We start from the raw sequence: 23,064 nt of genomic DNA, 5'->3' as shown, positions 1-23,064 counted from the left end.
CGGTAGATGGAAAGCTAGTTAGCAGTCTCAACTAGAGGGCAAATCTACTCTTCGTAGAATCAACCATAGGATATCTTCTTTTTTCAGTATATTTGCATCAGCCTTAGTCCCTACTAGTAAGAAGGTGTTCCTGAAAGGGGAGGAAACCTGTCTGAGATCCAGAAGTCCCCATCATCATCGGAGTCAACCCATTCATGATTCGGAACATTCCATCCTTGAGTTCTCCTAACTCTTAGAGAAAACACCATAACTCAAACGATTGCTTGTCTTATCATTAACCACATCACCATCATTAGCAGCATACAGCACCATATATAACACCCTTAGATGTCTCAACTAGGCCTAAAGACTTAGCAGAAAATTTGGAACTAAATTCCAGTAACTTTTAACTTTTTAGGTTGAAGTGACAAACCTCTCTTAGCATCAATCAGCGGTGACCCAGTAGGAACCTTCAATTTCTCTGGTGAAGCAGTTAGAGTGGTAACCCTACCAGGCTTACCTAACTGTAGATCTTCCTCTGATGCAACCACAACAGGAGCCTCGCTCATTTCGTCCAAATTCTGAATCACTACAACTCTCTTATCCTTCCTAGGAAGCATGACACGCTATAGGTTAACAAAGGTAGGACTCGGAGTCTCGGAACAAGATTAGGTACTTGCGAAGAGAATTTAAAGGAGGAGTCCTCTATACGAAACAATCCTTGCCCCAAAATAAAAAATGGCCTTATGCACGGTCGAAACCTTCGTCATTTTACTGACTGCCAACCTCTATTCGCACTCCCCATAATGATGAAAAAGCAAACCGCAAACAGAATACCTCCCATCCAATTTTTTATAGAAGAATTAGATCTCTTCTTCCACACCAGGTGCAAGTTTCAGTAGTTTCTTGAGAATTACAGGTTTAGAGATGTCATGACAAACTCAAACCCTAATATCTCCTTTACTATTAAACAGTTTCTCATCCAATTTAATATAGGTTCTAACAATGAAGGCAATAAGGAAATGATATCCTTATCCTCAAAAGTGGAGGAATATTACGAAGCCAAACCTTAAAAGAAATCTTACTTAAATGAGTTATACCATCATAATTAATCCAGCAAAATCATTGGAGCTCTGGAATAATTCTAAGGTCCACTATGAAGAACCTTGCGCTTATTGCCGTGATCATCAAAAGAGAAGAGCGCAGAGTGTTTGTGAGGCTTCTCCTGCACTCGAAAATTATTATCCAAAACCCTCATGCTTCTGAAATAGTTGTGCATGTCCTTCAGATTGACCTATTTGTGAGTATATTCCTTACCAAGCAAATAAGAAAGTGCTTTGCCGCTCCCCCTGCCAGCTGTCCTATATCGATCGGACCAGCACCGTTGGCCAATGCCAATGAGGTCTTGAAACTAGCCGTGATGTCATCGATGAGATTCATTGTAAAAGCAACGCACTGAGGGCGAGATAGGGTTTTACATTGTCTAAAGTTGTAGCATGTTTTTCTGGCTTTGATTGAGATAATTGACAAAAACACTTTCTGATTACTAAAATCATTTTTGGCAATGTTTGGCAAAAATATAAAAATATTTCTGTTTTTTTATTTATTTTTTATTTTTTTAAGGAGCAATACAAAAGTAGTTCCTAATTTTAAAAGCACTTAAAAGTCTTCTATAATTACATGGGGATGCTCATATTAGGCATATCTTCAGAGAGTGCAACATGACTGCAGACGCCTTGACCAAAGATTGAGCTTGGTTTCATTACTGTTGATGACACTCCCATTCATGCTGCTCAACCTTACCTAGATGACATAGCCTCTTTGTCTAGAGCAAGAAGTGCTTACTCCAGTTCTTAGTCTGTTTGTTTTTTGTGTTTGGGCCTTCCAGGCCCCGTTTGTAACTAAAGGTGACAAACCCGAGCATGTTAGAATAATGGGTCAGGCTGGGCCTAAGAATATTAGCTCATTGGCCCGGCACTGCCTGAGCACGACATATTGTGGGCCGGCCCGTTACAAAGACAAAATTTCATTTTTTTAAAAAAAATATATTAAAAAACTACAATGATGAGATTTGAATATGAGACATTTTTATTTAAAATCTCATGACAATTCCACCGATGCTTTCTTTTATATTGTCAAAATAATGAAACAAAACATTATATCCTTGTTTTGACATAAGTATTTTTCTAAATATTAAATATATGTTTATTAATAAAGACTAATCTCATAATGATACAACTATAGAATGAAGGAAAGAATAATAGATACTAAATCTTAATTATATTAATAAAGATTAATCTCACAATAATATACTAAAAACAATATATTTTGAGTTTTTTTTTTCTTTCTTTCTTATAGTGGAATATAAAAAATTATTAGAAATCTAATCTTAAAAAGCTAAGATTAAGAAAAACGTTGTAGAACTTAATTTATTTTAATTTTCTAAATAGTTAAATAAATTGTTCAAATTAAGATTTTAAAATCGTGCTTTATAGTGGGTAGGCACGAGCATGGCCCATTATTGACCCGGCACGAGCACGGCCCGGCACAATATGGGCTCGGGCCATGGGCCGGGCCGGGCTTAATGTTTAAGTAAATGGGCCGGTACGAACCCGACACGAGAATAAATGGGTCGGCCCAAGCACGGCACGAAGCACGACTAGGCCCGCTTAAAATGGGCGGGGCCGGGCCGGCCGGTTTGCCAGCTCTATTTGTAACCAAAAAAAAAAAAAGTCTTCTATAATTGCTAAAGCACTTAAAATGCAATGAAAACACTTGAGCATAAGCAATCCATAACAAAACTTGAAAAATTATTCCATGGTTTCAGATCATGATACATGTGGTGGTTCAGGTTAATGTTACTGGTCCATATGATATGTATTTGTTGCCAATTAATTTTCTTAATTTTTTTAACCCCTTGCAATGGTCCCTACGTAATTCGAGTGATATTATTAGCTCAGATCACCACATTGCAATATTACGTGATAGTTTGGGACCATAGAATAGTTACTACAAAACTTATGTGTATTTAGTCTAGTTAAAAAAAAAAAAAATTTGTTGTTTGCTTAAAAAAAAAAATTAAACGCACACATGTATTCTCTCTTGGAAAAAAACCCTAGAACGCACCGCATTGCGTCTAGGACTTCGTTATTTTGTTTCTGGTGCTCATCTGGCGGCATGTCCTTGCGATGGAGTCATCGGATGGGTTGCTCTATATCTAGAGTTAAACCAGTGGTAAGTGGTGGTGGTTCGTTTGGTTAGACAGGTTTGTGTTTGAGAGCAGTCAGAACGAGATTGCAGGTGCAGGGTAGTGATATAACGACGGAGGGCTAGGCTCATGGCGTCTTTTGTTCTATGGGTGGCTAAGCGCGATATCGAGGTGCGATTAGGTTGGAAGTATTTGGAACCGTGACTTGGGTTGCAAGGGCTTAGGTTCAGACTCTTCTGCATACGCTGATGGGTGTGGAGCAGGGTGTGTGGGGCGACAACGATTGTCTAACAGGGCAATGCTGGTATGTAGGTGGTGCGACTGGATCAATGAGACTACGATGGTGCTTTTGGTGCAGGGTTTGTGGGCTGCTACAACTCCATTGCTTATTGGGCCCAATTGGGCCAAGGCGTTCTTACTTGTTGTTTTACTAGTTTCGCTCCTTTAAAGTGTTTAGTTTGTCGATGGCTTTTGCCGGTAATAAATCACTACCATTTATTGGCAAAGCGAGGTGGGCTTGGTCCTGGTCTGTGCACTCTATGTTCCTTATTTGCTCTAGGTTGGTGGTGAGTTCATTGCATTGGCAATGGTCACAATCTCTTAGTGGTAGTAGTGTGTCCACTATAGGTAGGGGGCGAGTTCCTAACTTTGTCAAATTGTCGCAATCTCTTAGTGGCATAGTGAAACTAAATATCATTGGATTTATGTTCATATGGCACGATAGTGGGAAAACTGATCTTATTAGTATATCATGGCTTTGAGTAAGTTTTTACTTTCCGGTATGTCACCACAATAGTAAAACAAATGGAGTAGCCAATAGAGCACTCTGCCTAGTTGTGCTTGTTAAACAATGTGTTTTAATTGACTCTTGATGAGTATTGTAATCTGATGGTGTCTATATTCGTCTCTCATGTATTTTACAATTTTATTAAATCAAAACTTAAAATTAGCCACACTAAATAAAAATAAAAATCCGCTAGATCCCGGTGAGCTTTTCCTACTAAACACACAAAGCATATATTCACCAAAAAAAAAAAATAATAAAATATATTCGTTGGGTAATTTTTACCTTATTTTATTTGGTTTGCATCTCTTTCGGAGTTATTGACACAGCAAGACAGAGATAGACACGGTGAGAAACAGAGAAGAGAGGTGAGACCAAAACCCTAGAAAGTCTGTGTGATCTGTTAGATCAACGAAACCAGGGGAGCAATGGATGAAGAGTATGACGTCATAGTGTTGGGAACTGGTCTGAAGGAATGCATCCTCAGCGGTCTTCTCTCGGTTGACGGCCTCAAGGTACTAGTCTTCTTGCCTTACCAATCGGGGATCCATGAGATCCGTTTGCAATTGCAATCGGGCAGATAGATCTACATGATTCACCCCACTTTACCACCCACTATTTAATCTTCCTCCATTCGTTTCCGTGTACTAGTGTTTTTGCTTTTCACTTGATCTTAATTAGCATACTTGATGCTTCAACTGGCTTTGATCCGAGCAGCTAAACTGCCGGTCAAAATAAGGATTGACTGGATTCTCAACTTGATTTTTAACGATCCTCAACCGCCAAACATTTGGCAAAGAATTTTCTCATTTCTGTTGCGGATTCTATACTCAAGTTGTCCTTTGTCTGTGCTTGAAACTTGGAATTGTAACCTACCAAATTTAGAATAATTCTTTATTGTATTCATTTCTGTTCCGATCATTTTTATGTAGGCCTCTTCCTCTTTTCTGTGTATATATTTACTACCCGTTTAAAGAATAGTCTGCACGTTTTTTCCGCTTCTTTTGCTAAAGATCACTTAATGTTGATAAAGCACTTATATGATAGCTATTTGCATCTTGTGATCCAGGTTCTACACATGGATAGGAATGACTATTACGGAGGAGAGTGTGCATCACTTAATCTTATTCAGGTCCAATTTCTGCTGCTTAATCTTTAACTTGTGACCAAGTACTAGTTTTATACTTGTATTATGGGTGCCTCACTGTTTTAATTAACCTTTAGTTTTGAGTTTTTTTGTTTTTGTGATCTATACACTATTTTCTGGCAGCTCTGGAAGAGGTTCAGGGGAGATGATAAGCCCCCAGCACAGTTGGGCTCTAGTAGGGATTATAATGTGGACATGGTCCCTAAGGTACATTTTGTCTGTCATATTCTACATTGCTTTGCATTGTGCTTTGCTCACAAGCTACGGGTTAGTTTTATTTGTTTTAAGTTTCCCTAAACTGTTTTATTTTCTCTGTGTAGTTTATGATGGCCAATGGAACTCTAGTGCGTGTCCTCATTCATACAGATGTTACCAAGTATTTGTCCTTCAAAGCTGTGGATGGCAGTTTTGTCTATAATAAAGGAAAGGTAAAACTTTTGCCGACTTGCGATACTTCTTGATTATTCTTACACATTGATGTATAAAATTGATCTCCATCATTATGAGTGGTATATCCATTGCAATAGGTTCACAAGGTTCCAGCAAATGATATGGAGGCACTTAAATCTCCACTCATGGGTCTATTTGAAAAGCGCCGTGCGCGCAAGTTCTTCATATATGTTCAAGATTATAATGAAAGCGATCCCAAAACACACGAGGGAATGGACTTAACAAGAGTGACAACTAGAGAATTGATTGCGTAAGTGCTTGGATGTTACCCTTTCTGAAAATGATTTCTGTGATGCAGTTTGACAGGATTCTAAAGAATTAATCTCGATAGACCAACAATATATATATATATATATTTTTTTAAATTTGAATCTTAAGAATGCATATTAGTTGGTGGACATAATACTTGATGGATAAATTTAATTGACCAATGGTTACCTCTATTTTATAGGGTATATAGTTAATTACTCTAAAGAAAGAGGTATTCAATTTTGGTTGATAACGTACATGTAATGAATATGCTAAGCACCCGAGAACATTTGTTAATTCTTTGTGTGGTCAATGTTGCAACAGAAAATATGGTCTTGATGACAACACTATTGACTTCATTGGGCATGCTTTAGCCCTTCATAGAGATGATCGCTACCTAGATGAACCTGCACTGGATACTGTGAAAAGGATGAAGGTAAGTACTGGCTGAGATGAGTTGGTTTTTGTATCTAGATCTTTAGTTTTGTGTATCAGATGTTTCGTCATTGTCATGCACTTGAGTTTTCCCTATTGTTTCTGTCATAGCTTTATGCGGAATCTATTGCACGTTTTCAAGGAGGATCTCCATACATTTATCCTTTGTATGGACTAGGAGAGCTTCCTCAGGTCTGTCCCTCTGTTTTTATATTCGAGTATAACTGTTGTGAAAGTCAGTAAGGATATTCATTTCTTTTCTGAGTGGGGCTTTATGCAGGCATTTGCACGTCTTAGTGCGGTTTATGGTGGTACTTATATGCTTAATAAACCTGAATGCAAGGTACTCCTACTTTCCTTCACATGTTTTATGGATCTAACACTATTTGCAACTATTGCATCACTTTTTTTTTCTCTACTCTATAATTGGAAAGTGCTGTGCTCATGTTATTTGGTCTAGACACTGAGTTGTCTCCTGCCTGATGCCAGGTGGAGTTCAATGAGGAAGGGAAAGTTATTGGTGTCACATCTGAAGGTGAAACTGCCAAGTGCACAAAAGTTGTCTGTGACCCTTCTTACTTACCCAACAAGGTAAATTGTTATGATTCTTCTGAGTTTGCATAAAATTTGAGGCTCTGGTTTTCTTAATGTGGTAAATTGTTAAGAAACAATAAATATTTTGAAGAAAGAAAGTGCAAATGAGATGGACGAGGAGTCTTCTGGAATTAAACAGAGTGAAGAAACTGCAAATAGATTGATATAATAATCCCATCCTACTCCTAGTGATGGGATTATAATATCAATATATTACAACTACTGTTTGGAAATGCAGATGCTTCTATTTATTTATAGGCCCCTATATCTTCGCGTTTCTTCTATATCAAACTTTGAAGGGTTAAGAAAAATGCTGTTATCTCGTACTTAAACTGAAGATTCAATGCATTTCAACAGGTCAGAAAGGTTGGTAAGGTTGCAAGGGCTATAGCCATAATGAGCCACCCGATTCCAAACACAAATGATTCTCATTCAGTGCAGGTTATCCTGCCACAAAAGCAGCTGGGTCGCAGATCAGATATGTAAGTTTTTCTATATACTGCAACGAATGCTCTTATGCATTTCATTTCTGCGATATTAAGTAGGAGTAGAACTGGATGTAATTTTTTTTTTATTTCATTTCTTTGAGAGGGCCTAATGGTGTTAAAGAGAAATAACTTCTAGTTGATTAGTTGAATATGCTAAACAAGTCTGATTAGTTGAGCATCTGGACATATCATGGCTCTGTAAGTCTGGAAACCTTTGAAACTCTGAGTCCTATTTTAGGGTATGTTCAGAGTCTGATGTGATTTCTTTCTTCCTACTCAACATGGCTAGTTGGGAAGGTTTTTCTCAATATAGGTCTACCAACAAACAATTCCATGACTAGCTTCTGTTATCCATGAGAAAGAAGTGGCTTTCATTGTATCCTTAATACTTTTTTTTTTTTTGGGACGATGGAAATTGTATAATTTGTGTGACATTAAAATGCTAATTGAGCCCGAGTTGTTTTATTTATGCTATACTATTGGGAATGGAATGATTTTCTCGGAGGGGTTTTTCATTTTTTTGACTTTGTCAAGGGGAACCCAAAAGGATTCCTAGGCCCAAGATAAACCCCTTCGGCACATGTGAAATGCTCCAACTGTGCATTGCAGCACAGTGCCTGGCCACTTTGACAGCTTCGGACTTCGAACCTGGGTTGGGGAGCACACCCAACTAGGCAAGAACCACTAGGCCACTTACAGTGGTTTGAGCGGTTTTTCATTTAGTCATCTATACATCGCCTTACTCGGTTACTGTTAGAAGGGGTCCATGACAACATTTGTGTAATGCATAAATTCATCCTAATACAACTTCATGGCCAAAGTGCCTACCAGAAAGGGAAAAAGCTGGCATGTAGAAGAGACCTCTCTTGGGATCTTATATACCTTAGACTATGGCTTTTCTACTCTCTCTCTCTCTCTGTATTCTATTTTATTTCTTCAGGCTGCACTGTGATGTTTTAATGAATGAAACAGGTATCTCTTCTGTTCCTCTTACTCTCACAATGTTGCTCCAAAGGGAAAGTTTATTGCGTTTGTGTCAACAGAGGCGGAAACTGATAATCCACATACTGAGCTAAAGCCAGGAATTGACCTTTTAGGGCCTGTTGAAGAGATATTTTTTGATATTTATGACAGATATGAGCCGGTCAATGAACCCTCTTTGGACAATTGCTTTATATCAACTGTGAGTCATGTTCAACCTTGGCCTGTATTTTCAAGTTTTATGGATGATGTACACTTGACAAATGCCTTTTTTTATGGTCAACAGAGTTATGATGCCACAACACACTTTGAGTCCACTGTCATGGATGTACTCAACATGTATACCTTGATAACAGGGAAGGTAAGAAATTCAATCATACAAGGATAAATTGGTTCAAATGTTTTTCCTCGTCATTACTTAAAGAGTTGCTGCTCCGCAAACTCCTGTTGACTAACAAGCCCTCATATCTTTTCTCTGTGTTCGAGTGTGTTTTCTATTTAACAAGGGTTAACTGGTTACATGGAATGCTTCATCAGGTTCTTGATCTTAGCGTGGACCTAAGTGCTGCTAGTGCTGCCGAAGAATGAGTGGAACTGCCTGTTCAGTTTGCTGTTACAATAGTCCTTTGTTCCAAGTACTTTGACTGCTTAAGTTGCTGGGCGCAGGTGGAGGACTGTATGGTTTTTTTTACTTTTAATCAGAGACTCATATGTAATGTAATGTTGTTTTCCGTTCTTTAAACATCCTTTAAAAGAAAAAGAAAAATATTACCTTAAAACATGTCTAGATTTTGGACATGCACTTGTGTGGAGGCATTTAAATGATGCGTGCCATATCATATGGCACATTTTCTGCTTTGTGTTTGCCTGCGAGCATATACTTGAGGAGTTTTGTCTGTGTCCAGGCTCGGCCTTATTTCTTACCTTTGGGCCTGCCCTTTTAGTCTTGATGAAGATTATTTTCAACCAAAGAAAAAAGCGAAGATATGAATCCTGGAACTGTCACAGTGTTCCAATATATGGTATGAAGTCATCAAGGGATATATCTTTTGGGTGCATTCTGAAGGTTTTCGTTTAGGGTCGTATGTATGAAAAATTAGCCGAACTGGAAAGTATTTTTGCCTGCATGTTGCAGAGCAAGTGTGGCATGTTGAGTAACTAGCTCTGATATGCGCTCTTGCTCTCACTAAGAAACTTCCAGCAGTAGACATGGTGGCAGTTACAAAACTGCATAAGAATAAGTTCCGGCACCTAGACTCTACATTATATTGTTAGAACAACAGAAGTATAAATGTTGTTAACATGCAGTAGAACAAAATTCATTATAAATTAAGCAGCTCGGCTGGTAGGGTGTGTATGGTCCACATTCCAGAATACATGATGCCAGAACCCAGATACAGGTGGTATGAAATTCTGTAGAGTTGAGGAAATGGGCACGGAAAAAGAAAAAAAGGGACTTGTGCTATGGGAGGGGGAGGAGTGGCTTAATTAACAAGAACATAAATGAAAGGTTATACATAGCTAGCTGCTTCTCTGGTTTCTTTAATTCCAATTGCAAGCATGTAGTTTCCGTTGTTTCACTGATTGAAATCATTCAGACATTTTGGTCGGTCGGTCGATCGAATTTCTATACATGATCATTGGCTGGCGGCAGTTGATGAGGCTGAATTTCTCCCACATGCACGGAAGACTCCTTATTTCCAACTTGAGCCAGTTCAAGTGTCGCCGATGATGTCTTGGACACAGAAGTTGCCTCTTCGCTGTGCAATTTGTATTTGCTGCTATGACTTACTTGGCTAGAACCATTACTACTGCTGCCATTAGTAGCCGCCTTTCTTAACGCCGCCTGGTGCTTTTTTGCCGATTTAGCCCACCCAACAAGGCCCTCTTGTACGTGTTCGTCGAATATTGCCTTCTTAAAAGTTGTTCCCATCTAATTCAATACACAATTAAGTACTCAAATATTATATCATACATACAAGTTGATTCTCGACCTGTCATTATATGCCTCTCCTCTAAAATCTATCTAGCTAATCTTCAAACTCTAACTATATATAAATTAATTATGTTAATTAATCCTTCAACATTACTCACCTGTGTGACAATTGCGTAGAGGGGTAACGTACTGTAGCTGCAGACGAACTGGACAAATGCTCTGACATAGATATAATTCCATACAGGAGAGAACAACAAACATATCAGATATATCACATATGTACACAATCAATGCAATTAGTATGTACGTACACATTATGCGCAGGCATACAAACAAACATATCTCGACAAGTATTAGTTAGTAGCTTACCCGATTATAAGTCTTGGGATAACGTAACCAATTTTCCCCATCATGCAGGAATTAAAGGAATATTGAATCTGCATGCAAGAGATCGATTGATGATCATTACCTGGCAATAATATTAGGAATAATATCAATTAATTCTTATGCGCACGTGGATGTCATGCAGGTACATACCCATATCCAGAAGAAAAATGCTAGTTCAAAAGAATTTTGGAACAAGATGATATGAATCAGTAAGAGAACCAATCGAGGCCTGTGGAACCAAAAGTGATCGTCTGAAGGTTGAACCACCAAGTCTCCTTCTATTGCAATGTGCTTCTCGGCAACATCATGGGCTAATTGGATTATAACATGCTCCAACTTGGTGCCAACAGCAAGTAAAAGCTGTACGTACATAGTACGTATGTTCATTTATATAGGAGAGACGACAATTAGTAATTAACGATTAACATAATATAAAGGTATTGATGTATATTTACACAATTTTATATAATTAAGGAACAGAACTACTGGAAACGCAGGCATGCATGCATGTGAAAATTAAGAATTGCATGTCATTCATAAACTGCAACTCATAATTAAGCATCTGTAGTGAGAGAAATACTGGTATATTACCAAAAAGTACACAGACAGACACACACACACACAGTAATCAGTCTGTCATGCCTGCATTTGAAGTAGAATAAGGAGTTTTGGTCCTTTTGGAGAACTTACAAAGAAAGGAACGAATGCTATCCAGAAATAGGCATGCCAACCTGTATAAGATAGACATGTTTAGAAACATCGTAAGTACTTAGCTTCATGGTTTAAAAATCCTAGCTCTACGCAGGTTGCAGATTAATGGAGATGATATTATGGTTGATTATGATCCAAATTAAACAGAATAGAATAAAGTAAAAGGTAGCTTACCAGCGACATTTAGCAACAAGAAGATGACCACAAAGATCCAAAGGTACCAACTGCAAATCATTGTTAAGGAGTTAATATAAAGCTAGCAACTAAGAGTGATAATGGCAGCAGCTAATTAAGAATTTAAGGTTAATTTATGTATAATAGCAGGTTAGCGACCATTGAAACTATATATATATATATATATATATATATATATACAGATTCTATCCAGAGCGAGGCATCGCTTTGAAATTTCAGAGCGAGGTTAGGGTTTAGGGTCACTTTTCGGTCGCATATCCACATCTCAACCGTTCAGTTTCTAGGTACTAATGTATAGATCATCTCTACAAAATTTCAGCCAAATTGATGGTCGTTAAGGCATTGATAACTGCCTTAAAGCTAGTACGGTTCAGGTTGGACAGATTCAGTTCGTCCATTGGTTTAAGCGAGTTAGATACCTTAAAGACCATTAATTTAGTTGAAATTTTGCAGAGATGATCTATACATTAGTATCTAAAAACTGAACGGTTGAGATGTGGATATGCGACCGAAAAGTGACCATAAACCCTAACCTCGCTCTGAAATTTCAAAGCGATGCCTCGTTCTGGATAGGATCTGTATATATATATATATATATATATATATATATATATATATATATATACATGGAGCCATTCGAGAGCGGATGTCCGAAAAAGTGCGGACGTCGCTCCTCCAGCCTCGATCAAGCATCGACGGCGCATCGCGGCTTGTCGGACGGAGGTCAAGGGTCTACAAAGCCAGTCTGTTGTCGGATGGAGTCGCCGGCGACCGGTTTGCAGCGCTGGCCAGAACCTGCAGTTGCAGGTGAGGTCGCTGCCCAAAAACCTACAACCCCAACCTCGATCGCTGCCCAGAAGTCGTCTGGGATGCCTCTGGCCTCCGTCCAGAAAGCCTCGCGCCGCCGTCGCGGCCTAAAACCGGCTTCTGCGTCGATGTTCGTACTTTAGCGATAGTGCAGACGTCTGTCTGTGATCGGGCCTGTACACACACACACACACACGAAGCCGTTCAGAAGTGGACGTCGATGCTTTTGTTCCGCTGAGGTTGCGACGGCGCTGCGCCGCATGTCTGACGGAGGCCAGGAGTCAGACGGACCAGTCTGCAGTCGAGTGGAGTCACTGGCGACCAGGTTGTAGCGCTGCGCAGAACCTTCAACCTCGATCTCCTCTGACCTCGATCGCTGCCCAAAAGCAGTCTGGGATGCCTCCGGCCTCTGTCCGGCAAGGCCCGGGCGGCCGCCGCAGCCTGAAAGTTGCTGCAGCATCGACGTCCACCCTGTGATCGGGCCTCTATATATATATATATATATATATATATATATATATCCATGATGTGAGATTGCTTGTAAATATTGCAACTGACCTTATTCCAACGACTTTCTTGAAATCCGCTTCAAGGGCACGTACCATGTACTTGTGGAAATTAAAATTTGGATTTCCCTTGCAATGTGTCTACGTGAAAATATACACATAAAAAAATACTTTAAGATCTGAAACAGGAGTATAACTAATGAGATCGTCTACAGTACATTAATGTACCGATACATCAAGTAGACTACGTTCAATACAGAGGTAGACTAGCTCAGTACATGGGTAGACATGCATAGAGTTAGTCTACCCTTGTACCGAGCTAGTCTACATCTGTATTGAATCTAGTCTACTTGATGTATCGGTACATTAATGTACTGAAGTATTTTCCATAACTAATTGTCTGCGAAAGAATTAACTTTTCACAAAATTACTAAGCACAAAGAGGCAAAAAAGAAGCAAGATTAATTTTTAACAGCAACTAATGTACTTATGGCTTACCTTGATGAAGCCTAGTCGCATTGTCATATAGTCTGTTTTGGTCACAGACCCATAAAATTGTTTGAAATATGCAATCTGAAAAAGGAGATAGGTAGGAGGAAGAATATTAATTATGAATTGTATATGTGTCCAGCACCACATAATTAAGGTCCCCATCATGGGATTTGTATTTTTGCTCAAAATCTTATAGAAGATGGCATGTATATATGAGAGATGGTGTAATTAATTAAATTTAATAAAATGTAGGGAGAATTTCATAAATGGCCACTCAACTATGACTCATTCGACACTTTGGTCACTGAAGTTTCAAATATATCACTTTGGTCACTGAAGTTTCAAATATATCACTTTGGTCACTCAACTATTATACTGTCAATCACTTAAGTCACCCAAAAAGTATTTTTTATAATTTTTTTTAATGAAAAAAATTAACAAAGTGACTTAAGTGATTAACAATGTAATAGTTGAGTGACCAAGGTGATATATTTGAAACTTCAGTGACCAAAGTGTCGAATGAGTCATAGTTGAGTGACAATTTGTGAAATTTTCCCTAAAATGTAATCAAAGCTCCGAAAAGTTCCTACAAGTTCGTAGTGAATCGCAGTGCTCAGTACAAATTGGTTATGAGCGTTTACAGGCCTAATTCTTTCATTAAAAGATAATGTAGACTTTCACAAGCTGAAATTGAAGTGCTATTTTCTTCAAACATTTTGAAAAAGGTATAAACCTATTAATAAGACCATTATATATGGTGCCAACTTTATAGTTCCTGGCCGATCTGCATTTATCAGGTACTCATTAGAGTCGTCCCAAGGCTAGCGATACATATACAAGATCTATCCGGTTTATTACGTACTGATGAATGGAAAATTAATTATGTGAAAAAGAGAGCAGTATTGCCCCTAATCCCAATCGATTACTCATTAGCTAGGTACATTAGTAACATTACTATCCAGTGTTACCCAAGTTACTAAGCTCTTTTTTTTTTTGGAAAATAGACAAGTTACTTTCTGCTGAGTTTTTTAGTAATTGATTACTAGCTAAATTACCAATTTACTAAATTACTAGCATGACTCACCAACCAACCCAGAAAAGCTAGATTCTTTCCGATACCCAGAAAACGACCTCTGATGAAATCATGATCTTGGACGGCGGTGAACTTCTGTGTCAAAACTGCAAGAGCACGCACGTAACAAAACATATAGATTAATTGCAAAAAAATTTCAACTATACCATATTAATAATATGCATACGTACGTATACGGTGTACCATATACAAAGAGAAGCATTACCTTCTTCTGGATTGTACTCTTTTCTTACTATAGAATCTTCCCATTGTTTCCATTGACGTATCTACCTCCGATAAATTGGAAACCAGAGCTTAGTTAGTTGGCACGTGTATATGCAACAAGAATTAATGGAAAAAAAAAAAACAAAAAAACATGCGTATTCAAAAGCATATGCAAGCTAGCTATCTAGCATGCAGAGAATCTTGGTGGTATATATACGTTAAAAGCGCTTGAGAAGTTACCTTAATTCCTCCAAAAATAATGGTTAGAACACAGAAAGTCACATGCACCACAGCTAGCACAAAGATGAAGATATGCAGATGGTGCAATGCAGTCGTGGATAGCAATGGGACCTTCCCCTAGAAAATAAGATTACATAAAAGCAGATCAGTATTCAAAATAATTTCAAGATTGTAAAGGAAATTTTTTTTACAAATGATCTTTCAACTATAACTCATTTGCCATATTGGTCACTCAATTTTCAAATATATCTCTTTGGTCACTCAACTATTATTCTGTCAATCACTTTAGTAACTAAATGAGCATTTTGTCTTGCTTTAATCACTTCTCTCAATTATTCCAATTCAGATTTCTCAATTTTTCACAATTTGTTGAAAGAAATTATTATTTATATCGTGACAAATGAAGTTTTTTTTAATGAAAAAAAATTAACAAAGTGACTAAAGTGAATAACAGAGTTAAAGTCGAGTGACCAAAGTGATATATTTAAAAAGTGAGTGACCAAAGTGTCAAATATGTAAAAATCACTCATTCTACAACTTGATTGAATGTAACATGTATGGATCATTATTTCACTGTGATGTAGTCAAATGACTCAAATCCCAAACTTCTTTTACACCCACAAACTAGGGACAGAAAACTAGTAATAATTGGTGGTATGTAGAAATACAACAGATAAATTTTTCATGGATCAAGTATGTAACACGTCACTCGTTTATTTTGTTCGTAAATTAATTTCAGTTTTGCCTCATGAGCTTGATTCTCGTGGCACTTAATCTGAAACGTTCTGGTTTCTCAAACTATGATAGATGGGTCTACCTCGCACGTATTAAAATCGATTTGGCTGCTATTATATGCTGTTATCAGGTTGGCTACTTAAATAATATTGTTAATTGGCTAATTAATTAATATCAAGAAAGGGGGTACAGTTTGCAGTTTTAGACCAATAAGGACAAGAATGGAGCAAGTTGGTTGAATAATACTGATTCTTGCACAATACCAATTATTGACATTGACCTACCTCTGGACATGAGCCGGTGGAACCAGATTCAGAGGTCGACTCAGCGTCATCTGCAAGAAGGCGACGGGCAGTCCCGGCTGGAAAAACCAGCAGCTGCCGAGAATAATAATTACTGCTGAAGAAGCTACTGGTCTGGAAATGGGCAGTCGTTGACGTTGACTTCGACTCTTCTTTGCAAGGCAGCCAATGACTGGCCAGTTTCTCCGATATGCAGATCTTTTCTATAGGTCCTTGTAACACCGTCAGCAGGAGTGATATAAACCCCAAAAGCATCAGCTCTGCATTAAACTATCATTTCAGACGGATCAATAAAAAGAGAAGAAATTAAAAATGGACAAATGAATTGATGGATCGGAGGACCTTCTTTGATCTTCTGCAAGGCCTCGAAGAGAGGTTTCTGGTTCTTTCTCTTGAGATACTGTACGCAGTGAAGGAAAAAACAAATTAAACATAAAAGGAGATTAATTTTAGAGAGGTGGAGCTAGAGGTGCAGGTAGACTGTAGACATGCCTTGCCAGTGTAGTGAAGTAATCGCTCGACTACTAAAGATATGAAGACTATAACGGAACACACAAAAGCCACCACCCATGTCGGCGTGTACTCCAACGTTGTTCCTCCGGCCATGATCGATCGATCTCTGTCGCTGACAAGGATGTGGCGCGATCGTGGCTAGTGTTGTTGGTCCTGCCTGGCTAGCTAGCAATTAAGCACCAGAGACTAGTACTCTGGTCGCTACCTGACCTCGACCCTGCATGTTCTTAATTTCTATCATTCAATGTGTGTGTGTGGATCTGTCTCTCTCTGTTTATATAATATTTATAAGTAGATTATTTGCTCAATAGTACTGATATTTATTTATGATTAAACGGGAGGAAGGCCGAACAAAGACTGGACAACGACGCCGGCCGATCGATGGGAAACGAGAAGAAGAATATTATAAATGTATGAGGACTTGGACCAGGATGATAGAAATGGTCATATATATTTGTGGAAGAAGCCGTGGCTGCGGTTGTGGCAGGTACGTAGGGTTTACAGCGCAGTCTTAATCTTGACTGACTTACTCTAGCTACTTCATCATGGAGAGACATCGACTACAAATGCCGGCCTCCCTTCATATACTGTATATTATAGGATGTTTTGTTGACTCGCAGTCGCGGCCGGGCCATATACACCTAGCTAGCTAGCTAGTAGCTATCTTCCTTGCAAATAGACTTTTACGGAGGAATTCGGATAATCTGCTAGCTAATTAATTTGTATCGACTCGTTTACCACTTTACCTACACTATATACGTCCTCATCTAATTGATATTATATAAATATGAAGCAACTCAAATGGAGTTGGTCGATGGAACAATCTGCTATATTACGATGGTTTTTAGGCTCCTAGTACGTGAAAAACAACACGCAGCATATCATATAGTACGTGAACAAGGTGGCCAATGAGTTAATTAAGATGCTTCAATCTGCGCGCATCTGCCCGCGCGCTGCAGCGCTAGCTATAGTCAAGACCATCATGCTACTATATAGCCATATATATAGGGCAAGAACTAGGATCTACTAATTTACAATTTAGCTGCAAATTACGCGTTTAATTGTTTCTTTGTTTGGGACCTTGAGACTTTGGAGCATTGGAAGCTTCTATGCATTATAAAACGCGTATTTCTACCTGTTGCTCGATCGCGCGCTCCTATAACAAATAAGGAGATCGACTCCTTTTCCGTTCATCATTTTAGCAAGGCATGCATCTTATATATATGTTGGATTCAATTTCAAACCCCTACCTGTCATGCTCAGATTTCTTCACCTTGATTAATCAACTACTTAATTATTTAATATACGCACGTTAAAAATTGTCTGGAATTAGTACTGAATTACATGATATCACATATTGTTTAATTCATAAGAGTATAAGACATATAGGCAGGTGTATAGAATCCATATCTAACTATTTACATTATATTATTTGGTCCGTTTTATTTTCTATACCAACTATATGACTAACAAACTAGATTGATGGTGGCCGGGCTTGTCTCTGTTAACCATTACGTGGCTTCAGCATGGAATGGTCAGCTTGACCAATGGAGTGGTTTCCAGCTGTCAAGCATGCACTAGTCAAATGCTGGCGCAGAGATTTTTTAGATGTTTTTCATATTTTCCAGTTTGTGTGGGGTTACTATAAATAGGGGTTTGTTGTAATAAGAATTTGGTACTTTTGTATTAATTAGAAAAACTCTCAAGGATTTTGCTCCAGATTGTTCTTTCATTTTCATCTCTCTCTAGCTTCACTGTGCTTGTAAGGTTGGCCATGGATTTCATGTTATCATGGTATCAGAGCTATGGCTCTTGATCCTGAGCTTCTCTTACTATTACTGCTTGTTAATGCAGCTCGCACTTCGTCTTCGTCAATCTCACGGTGCTTCGACTAAACCCTAGATCTTCGCTTTCTGCTTCTAAGGTTCTGATTCTGGCTTCGATTACTTGTTTTCACTTGTGAAGTGGTTTATTGTGCTTCGATTTTACTGCATCTAAACTTTTCATATCAATCTATGACTTGCGGTTTAGATCTTCAGTCTCTTGTGAAATTTGTACTGATTTTGAGGTGTTGAATCTTCGAGATATATGGATCTGGTATAATTGATAGTGATTGAGATATAACTGAGATGATAATGAGATTTATTGAAGGAAAATCATGCTGTGAGGAATATAATATTGTGAGATATGTGATAAAACGAGATTGATAACCTGATTGCTTGTGCGACTATACTGCAGTAGATACGAGTTTGATAATATTTGGTTAATCAAAGAGTTTGATAAACTGTAGACTCATTATCCGTCATCATGACTGTTACACAATCTGATGTTAACTCATTGCTGAGTATGATCACTGTTCGCTTAAGTGAAACCAATTTTGTCAAGTGGAGCTTTCAATTCCAGTCTATTCTCGAAGGAAATGATCTTTTTGGTTTCTTTGATGGTACCTATCCATGTCCTCCTCGTCTTGCTCTTACTGAGGATGGGACTGTGACTAATGAGATCACTCAAGCTTATAAGCAATGGAAGAAAACTGACAAGGCCTTACTTGGTCTATTAATAGCCACTCTTGATGATGATATCATGGAAATCATTGTTGGATGTTGCTCATCTCGAGAAGCCTGGCTAGCTTTGCAAGAAAGGTTTTCTACTGTCTCAAGAGCCAACATTATTCAGCTCAAAACTGACCTGCAGACCATCAATAAGGGAGCAGACTCAATTGACAAGTATCTACTTCGTATTAAGCATGCCAGAGATCAGTTGCAGTCTGTTGGAGTGGCTATAGCAGATGAGGATATTGTGGTGGTCACCTTGAATGGTTTACCTGATGAGTACTCAATGATAAAGACTGTCATTCATGCTCGTGACAGCTCTATTTCACTTAAGGAATTCAGGGCTCAACTCTTAGCTGCTGAAAGAGATATTGAACCTCAGTTCATCTCTACAGGATCTATGACTGCAATGGCACCTCGAGGAAATGGATACAGGTTCAATGCTAATGACAGAAATAAAGGCCCCACTAGATCATTTAGCAGTGATAAAGGCAAAGGAGTATGGAATAACAATAATGGGAGACATGCTGATTGGAGTAATAGCAAGCAACTCGTTTATGAGAATGATCAAGCAGGTTTCAGGAGTTACAACAGTGTTGAATGTCAGATATGTGGTAAATGAGGTCACAATGCTAATAACTGTTATCAAAATGCTGAGTGTGAGTATTGTCACAAGAAAGGCCACATAGCAAGCAAATGCTTCCAAAATCTTGCTTCTCCTGATTACAAGGGCAACAATGGTGAATATAGGAACAATATTGGTTCCTCACCTGAGTGTCAGATTTGTGGCAAAAATGGTCACACTACAGTTAATTGCTTTTACGGAAGTAATGTTCCATCTAATCATCCATCTCAGTCTGTTGTAATTTGCCAAATTTGTGGCCTGAAGGGTCATGCAACACTGGACTGCCATCACAGGAGTAACTATGCCTATCAAGGTGCTGAACCACCAGCTACCTTGACTGCTATGACTGCACAATCATCTGGTGCTAGCCCATCTGGCACACAACATAGTGAGATTTGGATTGGAGACACTGGTGCAACTCATCACATGACTTCAAATCTCAGGAATCTCACCATTGCTCATCCCTATGAGTCTCACAATTCCATCACAATTGGCAATGGTGCAGGTTTGAATATAAAGCATATTGGTTCTACTGATATTACACCTGACAAGCACTCTTTTAAACTTAAAAATGTTTTACATGTGCCTAGTCTTGCTATGAATCTTTTGTCCTTCAACAAACTGTGCAAAGACAATCATTGCTACATAACTATGGATGATATTGACATTTGTGTACAGGACAAAGCAACAAAGGCTCTATTATACAAGGGAAAGAGTGATGGTGAAGGATTGTTTCTGTTCAAAAATCCAAGATTTCCTTCTATCTCTCAACGTACTCATACTGCCTTTGTTGGTTAAGCCATCAAGTCCTCTCTTTGGCATCAAAGACTTGATCATCCTACTTCTGATGTTGCTGCTAAAATGCTATCACTTTCTCAAGTGTAGTTTAGCAATGATCCTAGTCCTCATATGTGTTCTTCTTGTCTTGGTGGAAAGATGCATAGATTACCTTTTAATGAATCAGTCTCTAGATCAGTTGTTCCATTTCAGAAAGTACACTCTGATGTATGGGGTGCTGCTCCGATCCTTGTCTGTCTTTGGAAGGCTTTAAGTACTATGTCACCTACATTGATGATAATACCAAGTTTGTATGGATTTTTCCTCTCATTTCAGATGTTTACTCTACATTTGTCAAGTTCTTCAACTTTGTGCAAACACAGTTTCATTGTTCCATTCAATCCTTGCAAATTGATGGAGGAGGAGAATATAACAGCAAAACTTTCAGGAATTTTCTAGACACCAAAGGAATTTTGCACTTTATTACCTGTCCTCACACTCCTCAGCAAAATGGGGTTGTTGAGAGAAAGAATCGACATGTTGTAGAAACTTGCATCACTTTGTTGATGGCAGCAGGCTTGCCTAAATGATTTTGGTTTCATGCTGTTGCTCATGCAGCCTTTCTTATCAATAGAATGCCATGTAAATCTCTCAACATGCATTCTCCTTACTTTGAGTTGTTTGGATCTGTTCCTGATATCAGTTCTCTCAAAATCTTTGGCTCAGCTTGTTATCCTTATCTTAGACCATATTCCCATGACAAGCTTGATCCTAGAACAACTACATGTGTTTTTCTTGGCTATGCTCTTGGTTACAAAGGTGTCTTCTGTTATAGCATAGAGAAAAACAAACTCTGGATGTGCAGGCATGTTATTCATGATGAGACTCATTTTCCATTTTCTGTGTCTTCTCCTAAGCCTTCTTCTACTCCCAACTTCTCTTCTAAATCCTCATCCTTTTTCTAGTTCTATCACCTCTTTCTCTCCTTCTTCTTCATCTCCTCTGCTTCCTGTACTTACTCTAGATCAATTGCAAGTTGTTCTTCCTTTTCCTCACATGCATGGCTCTCAGCCATCTGCAGGCTTCCCTGCCTCGGCTGCTGGGGGGGGGGGTGGTAGTAGTGATGGTGGTGAAACTACTGATAAATCTGATGAACATGGTGGTGAAATTGGTGGTTCTGTTAATTATGGTGATAGTTCCACTATAATTGTGAGAGTGACGGTAGTTTAGCTACTGCTCATCATGTTGACCAAAGTAGTAGTAGTACTGCTTTACCTCAAGAGTTGCAATTTGTTGAAGATCAAGCACAAGCATATAACAATCACTCTATGTTGACAAGAGCGAAGAATGGGATTGTAAAGAAGAAATCTTTTGGAGATTTTTGTGCTTTCTCCTGTGTTGTACAACAGAATCTTCTTGACGAACTTGCATTTTTCAGTGGCTTTACTTCTGTTATGGATATTAACGAGCCTATTGAGCCTAAGTTCTTTAAAGCTGCTGTTGGAACACATGAATGGGACTTGGCAATGAATGAAGAGATTGATGCACTCCAGAAGCAAGGTACTTGGATTCCTGTTCCACTACCTAAAGGTAAGAACATTGTAGGAAGTAAATGGATATACAAGGTGAAAAGGAATCCTGATGGTATAGTTTCTAGGTACAAAGCTAGACTTGTTGCTCAGGGTTATAGACAAGAGAAAGGTTTGGACTATTATGAAACTTTTAGTCATGTCGTGAGACACAGTACAGTTAGACTTGTGATTGCTCTAGCTGCTATGAATAAATGGAAATTAAGGCAGTTGGATGTTAAAAATGCATTTTTGCATGGTGATCTTAAAGAACAAGTTTATATGCATCAGCCTCAAGGATTTATTGATCCCATTCATCCAGATTATGTTTGTTTGTTAAAGAAGTCACTCTATGGCTTAAAGCAAGCACCTAGAGCATGGAATGAAAAGTTCACCAACTTTCTTCCAGCTATAGGTTTTCAGTTCTCACATTCAGATCCTAGCCTATTCATCAAGCAAAGTGCAAAAAGGTGTGATAGCTTTATTGTTATATGTCGATGATATTGTGATAACTGGATCTGATACTGAAGGAATTAATGTTGTTGTGTCTGAGTTAAGTGAGGTGTTTGATAAGAAAGATCTTGGATCTCTGTCTCACTTCCTTGGCATCAATGTTCAATACAAGAGAAATGGTATTTTTCTGTCTCAAGAAAATATGCAAGAGAGTTAATTGTTAAGGTTGGTCTGAATACTTGTAGAGAATGTATCTCACCATGTCTTCCCCATGTTCAGTTGCTCAAAGATGAAGGTAATCTTTTGCCAAATCCTACTCTTTACAGGAGTATTGTTGGAGCACTCCAATATTTGACATTTACTAGACCGGATATTGCATATGCTGTTAATACTGTGTGTCAATTCATGTCCTCTCCAACTGATGTTCATTATGCTTCAGTTAAGAGAATATTAAGATATCTCCAAGGAACTTTGAGCAAGGGATTGTTTTACAAATATGGTGATAGTATACCCTACATTAATGCCTACTGTGATGCTGATTGGGCTGGAGAGATTAACCACAAGAGATCTACTACTGGCTTCATTGTGTATCTAGGCCATTGTTCCATATCTTGGAAATCAAAGAAGCAAGGCTCAGTGTCGAGAAGCTCAAC

The 23,064-nt window shown here is 38.5% G+C and overlaps 2 protein-coding genes across 2 annotated transcripts; one reads left to right on the top strand and one right to left on the bottom strand.

Annotated features, from left to right (window-relative positions):
* The first annotated feature begins 4,288 nt into the window (after window positions 1-4,288).
* Window positions 4,289-9,200, top strand: LOC112186299 (guanosine nucleotide diphosphate dissociation inhibitor 2). Its single transcript, XM_024324657.2, has 13 exons — window positions 4,289-4,486; window positions 5,041-5,103; window positions 5,242-5,325; window positions 5,439-5,546; window positions 5,646-5,818; window positions 6,142-6,253; window positions 6,364-6,444; window positions 6,533-6,595; window positions 6,742-6,843; window positions 7,204-7,328; window positions 8,307-8,517; window positions 8,602-8,676; window positions 8,853-9,200. The coding sequence occupies exons 1-13, from the start codon at window positions 4,400-4,402 to the stop codon at window positions 8,901-8,903; spliced, it is 1,335 nt and encodes a 444-aa protein (XP_024180425.1). The 5' UTR covers window positions 4,289-4,399; the 3' UTR covers window positions 8,904-9,200.
* Window positions 9,201-9,612: 412 nt separating this feature from the next.
* LOC112186298 (MLO-like protein 1) lies at window positions 9,613-16,529 on the bottom strand. The gene is made up of 14 exons (XM_024324656.2): window positions 16,416-16,529; window positions 16,266-16,323; window positions 15,906-16,183; window positions 14,887-15,003; window positions 14,648-14,708; window positions 14,434-14,528; window positions 13,356-13,430; window positions 12,910-12,998; window positions 11,524-11,573; window positions 11,329-11,369; window positions 10,789-10,998; window positions 10,621-10,688; window positions 10,410-10,470; window positions 9,613-10,248 (listed from the first exon to the last, which is right to left on the bottom strand). Exons 1-14 carry the CDS (start codon window positions 16,527-16,529, stop codon window positions 9,943-9,945), a joined length of 1,623 nt encoding a protein of 540 aa, XP_024180424.1. The 3' UTR covers window positions 9,613-9,942.
* Between the last annotated feature and the right edge of the window lie 6,535 nt (window positions 16,530-23,064).

The sequence above is a fragment of the Rosa chinensis genome, chromosome 2, assembly GCF_002994745.2.
Source record: "Rosa chinensis cultivar Old Blush chromosome 2, RchiOBHm-V2, whole genome shotgun sequence".
NCBI lineage: Eukaryota > Viridiplantae > Streptophyta > Magnoliopsida > Rosales > Rosaceae > Rosa > Rosa chinensis.
This window is presented reverse-complemented; position numbering and strand designations above follow the sequence as displayed.

Excerpts from the sequence above, each read along its gene's own strand:
- LOC112186298 (XM_024324656.2), bottom strand. The coding sequence starts at position 16,529 with ATGGCCGGAGGAACAACGTTGGAGTACACGCCGACATGGGTGGTGGCT. Across the intron at positions 14,709-14,886 it reads TTATTTTTGGAGGAATTAAG|ATACGTCAATGGAAACAATG; the intron begins GTAACTTCTCAA and ends TATCGGAGGTAG. Across the intron at positions 11,574-12,909 it reads AAGAAAGTCGTTGGAATAAG|TTGGTACCTTTGGATCTTTG; the intron begins GTCAGTTGCAAT and ends AATGATTTGCAG.
- LOC112186299 (XM_024324657.2), top strand. The coding sequence starts at position 4,400 with ATGGATGAAGAGTATGACGTCATAGTGTTGGGAACTGGTCTGAAGGAA. Across the intron at positions 5,104-5,241 it reads CATCACTTAATCTTATTCAG|CTCTGGAAGAGGTTCAGGGG; the intron begins GTCCAATTTCTG and ends ATTTTCTGGCAG. Across the intron at positions 6,445-6,532 it reads GACTAGGAGAGCTTCCTCAG|GCATTTGCACGTCTTAGTGC; the intron begins GTCTGTCCCTCT and ends GGCTTTATGCAG.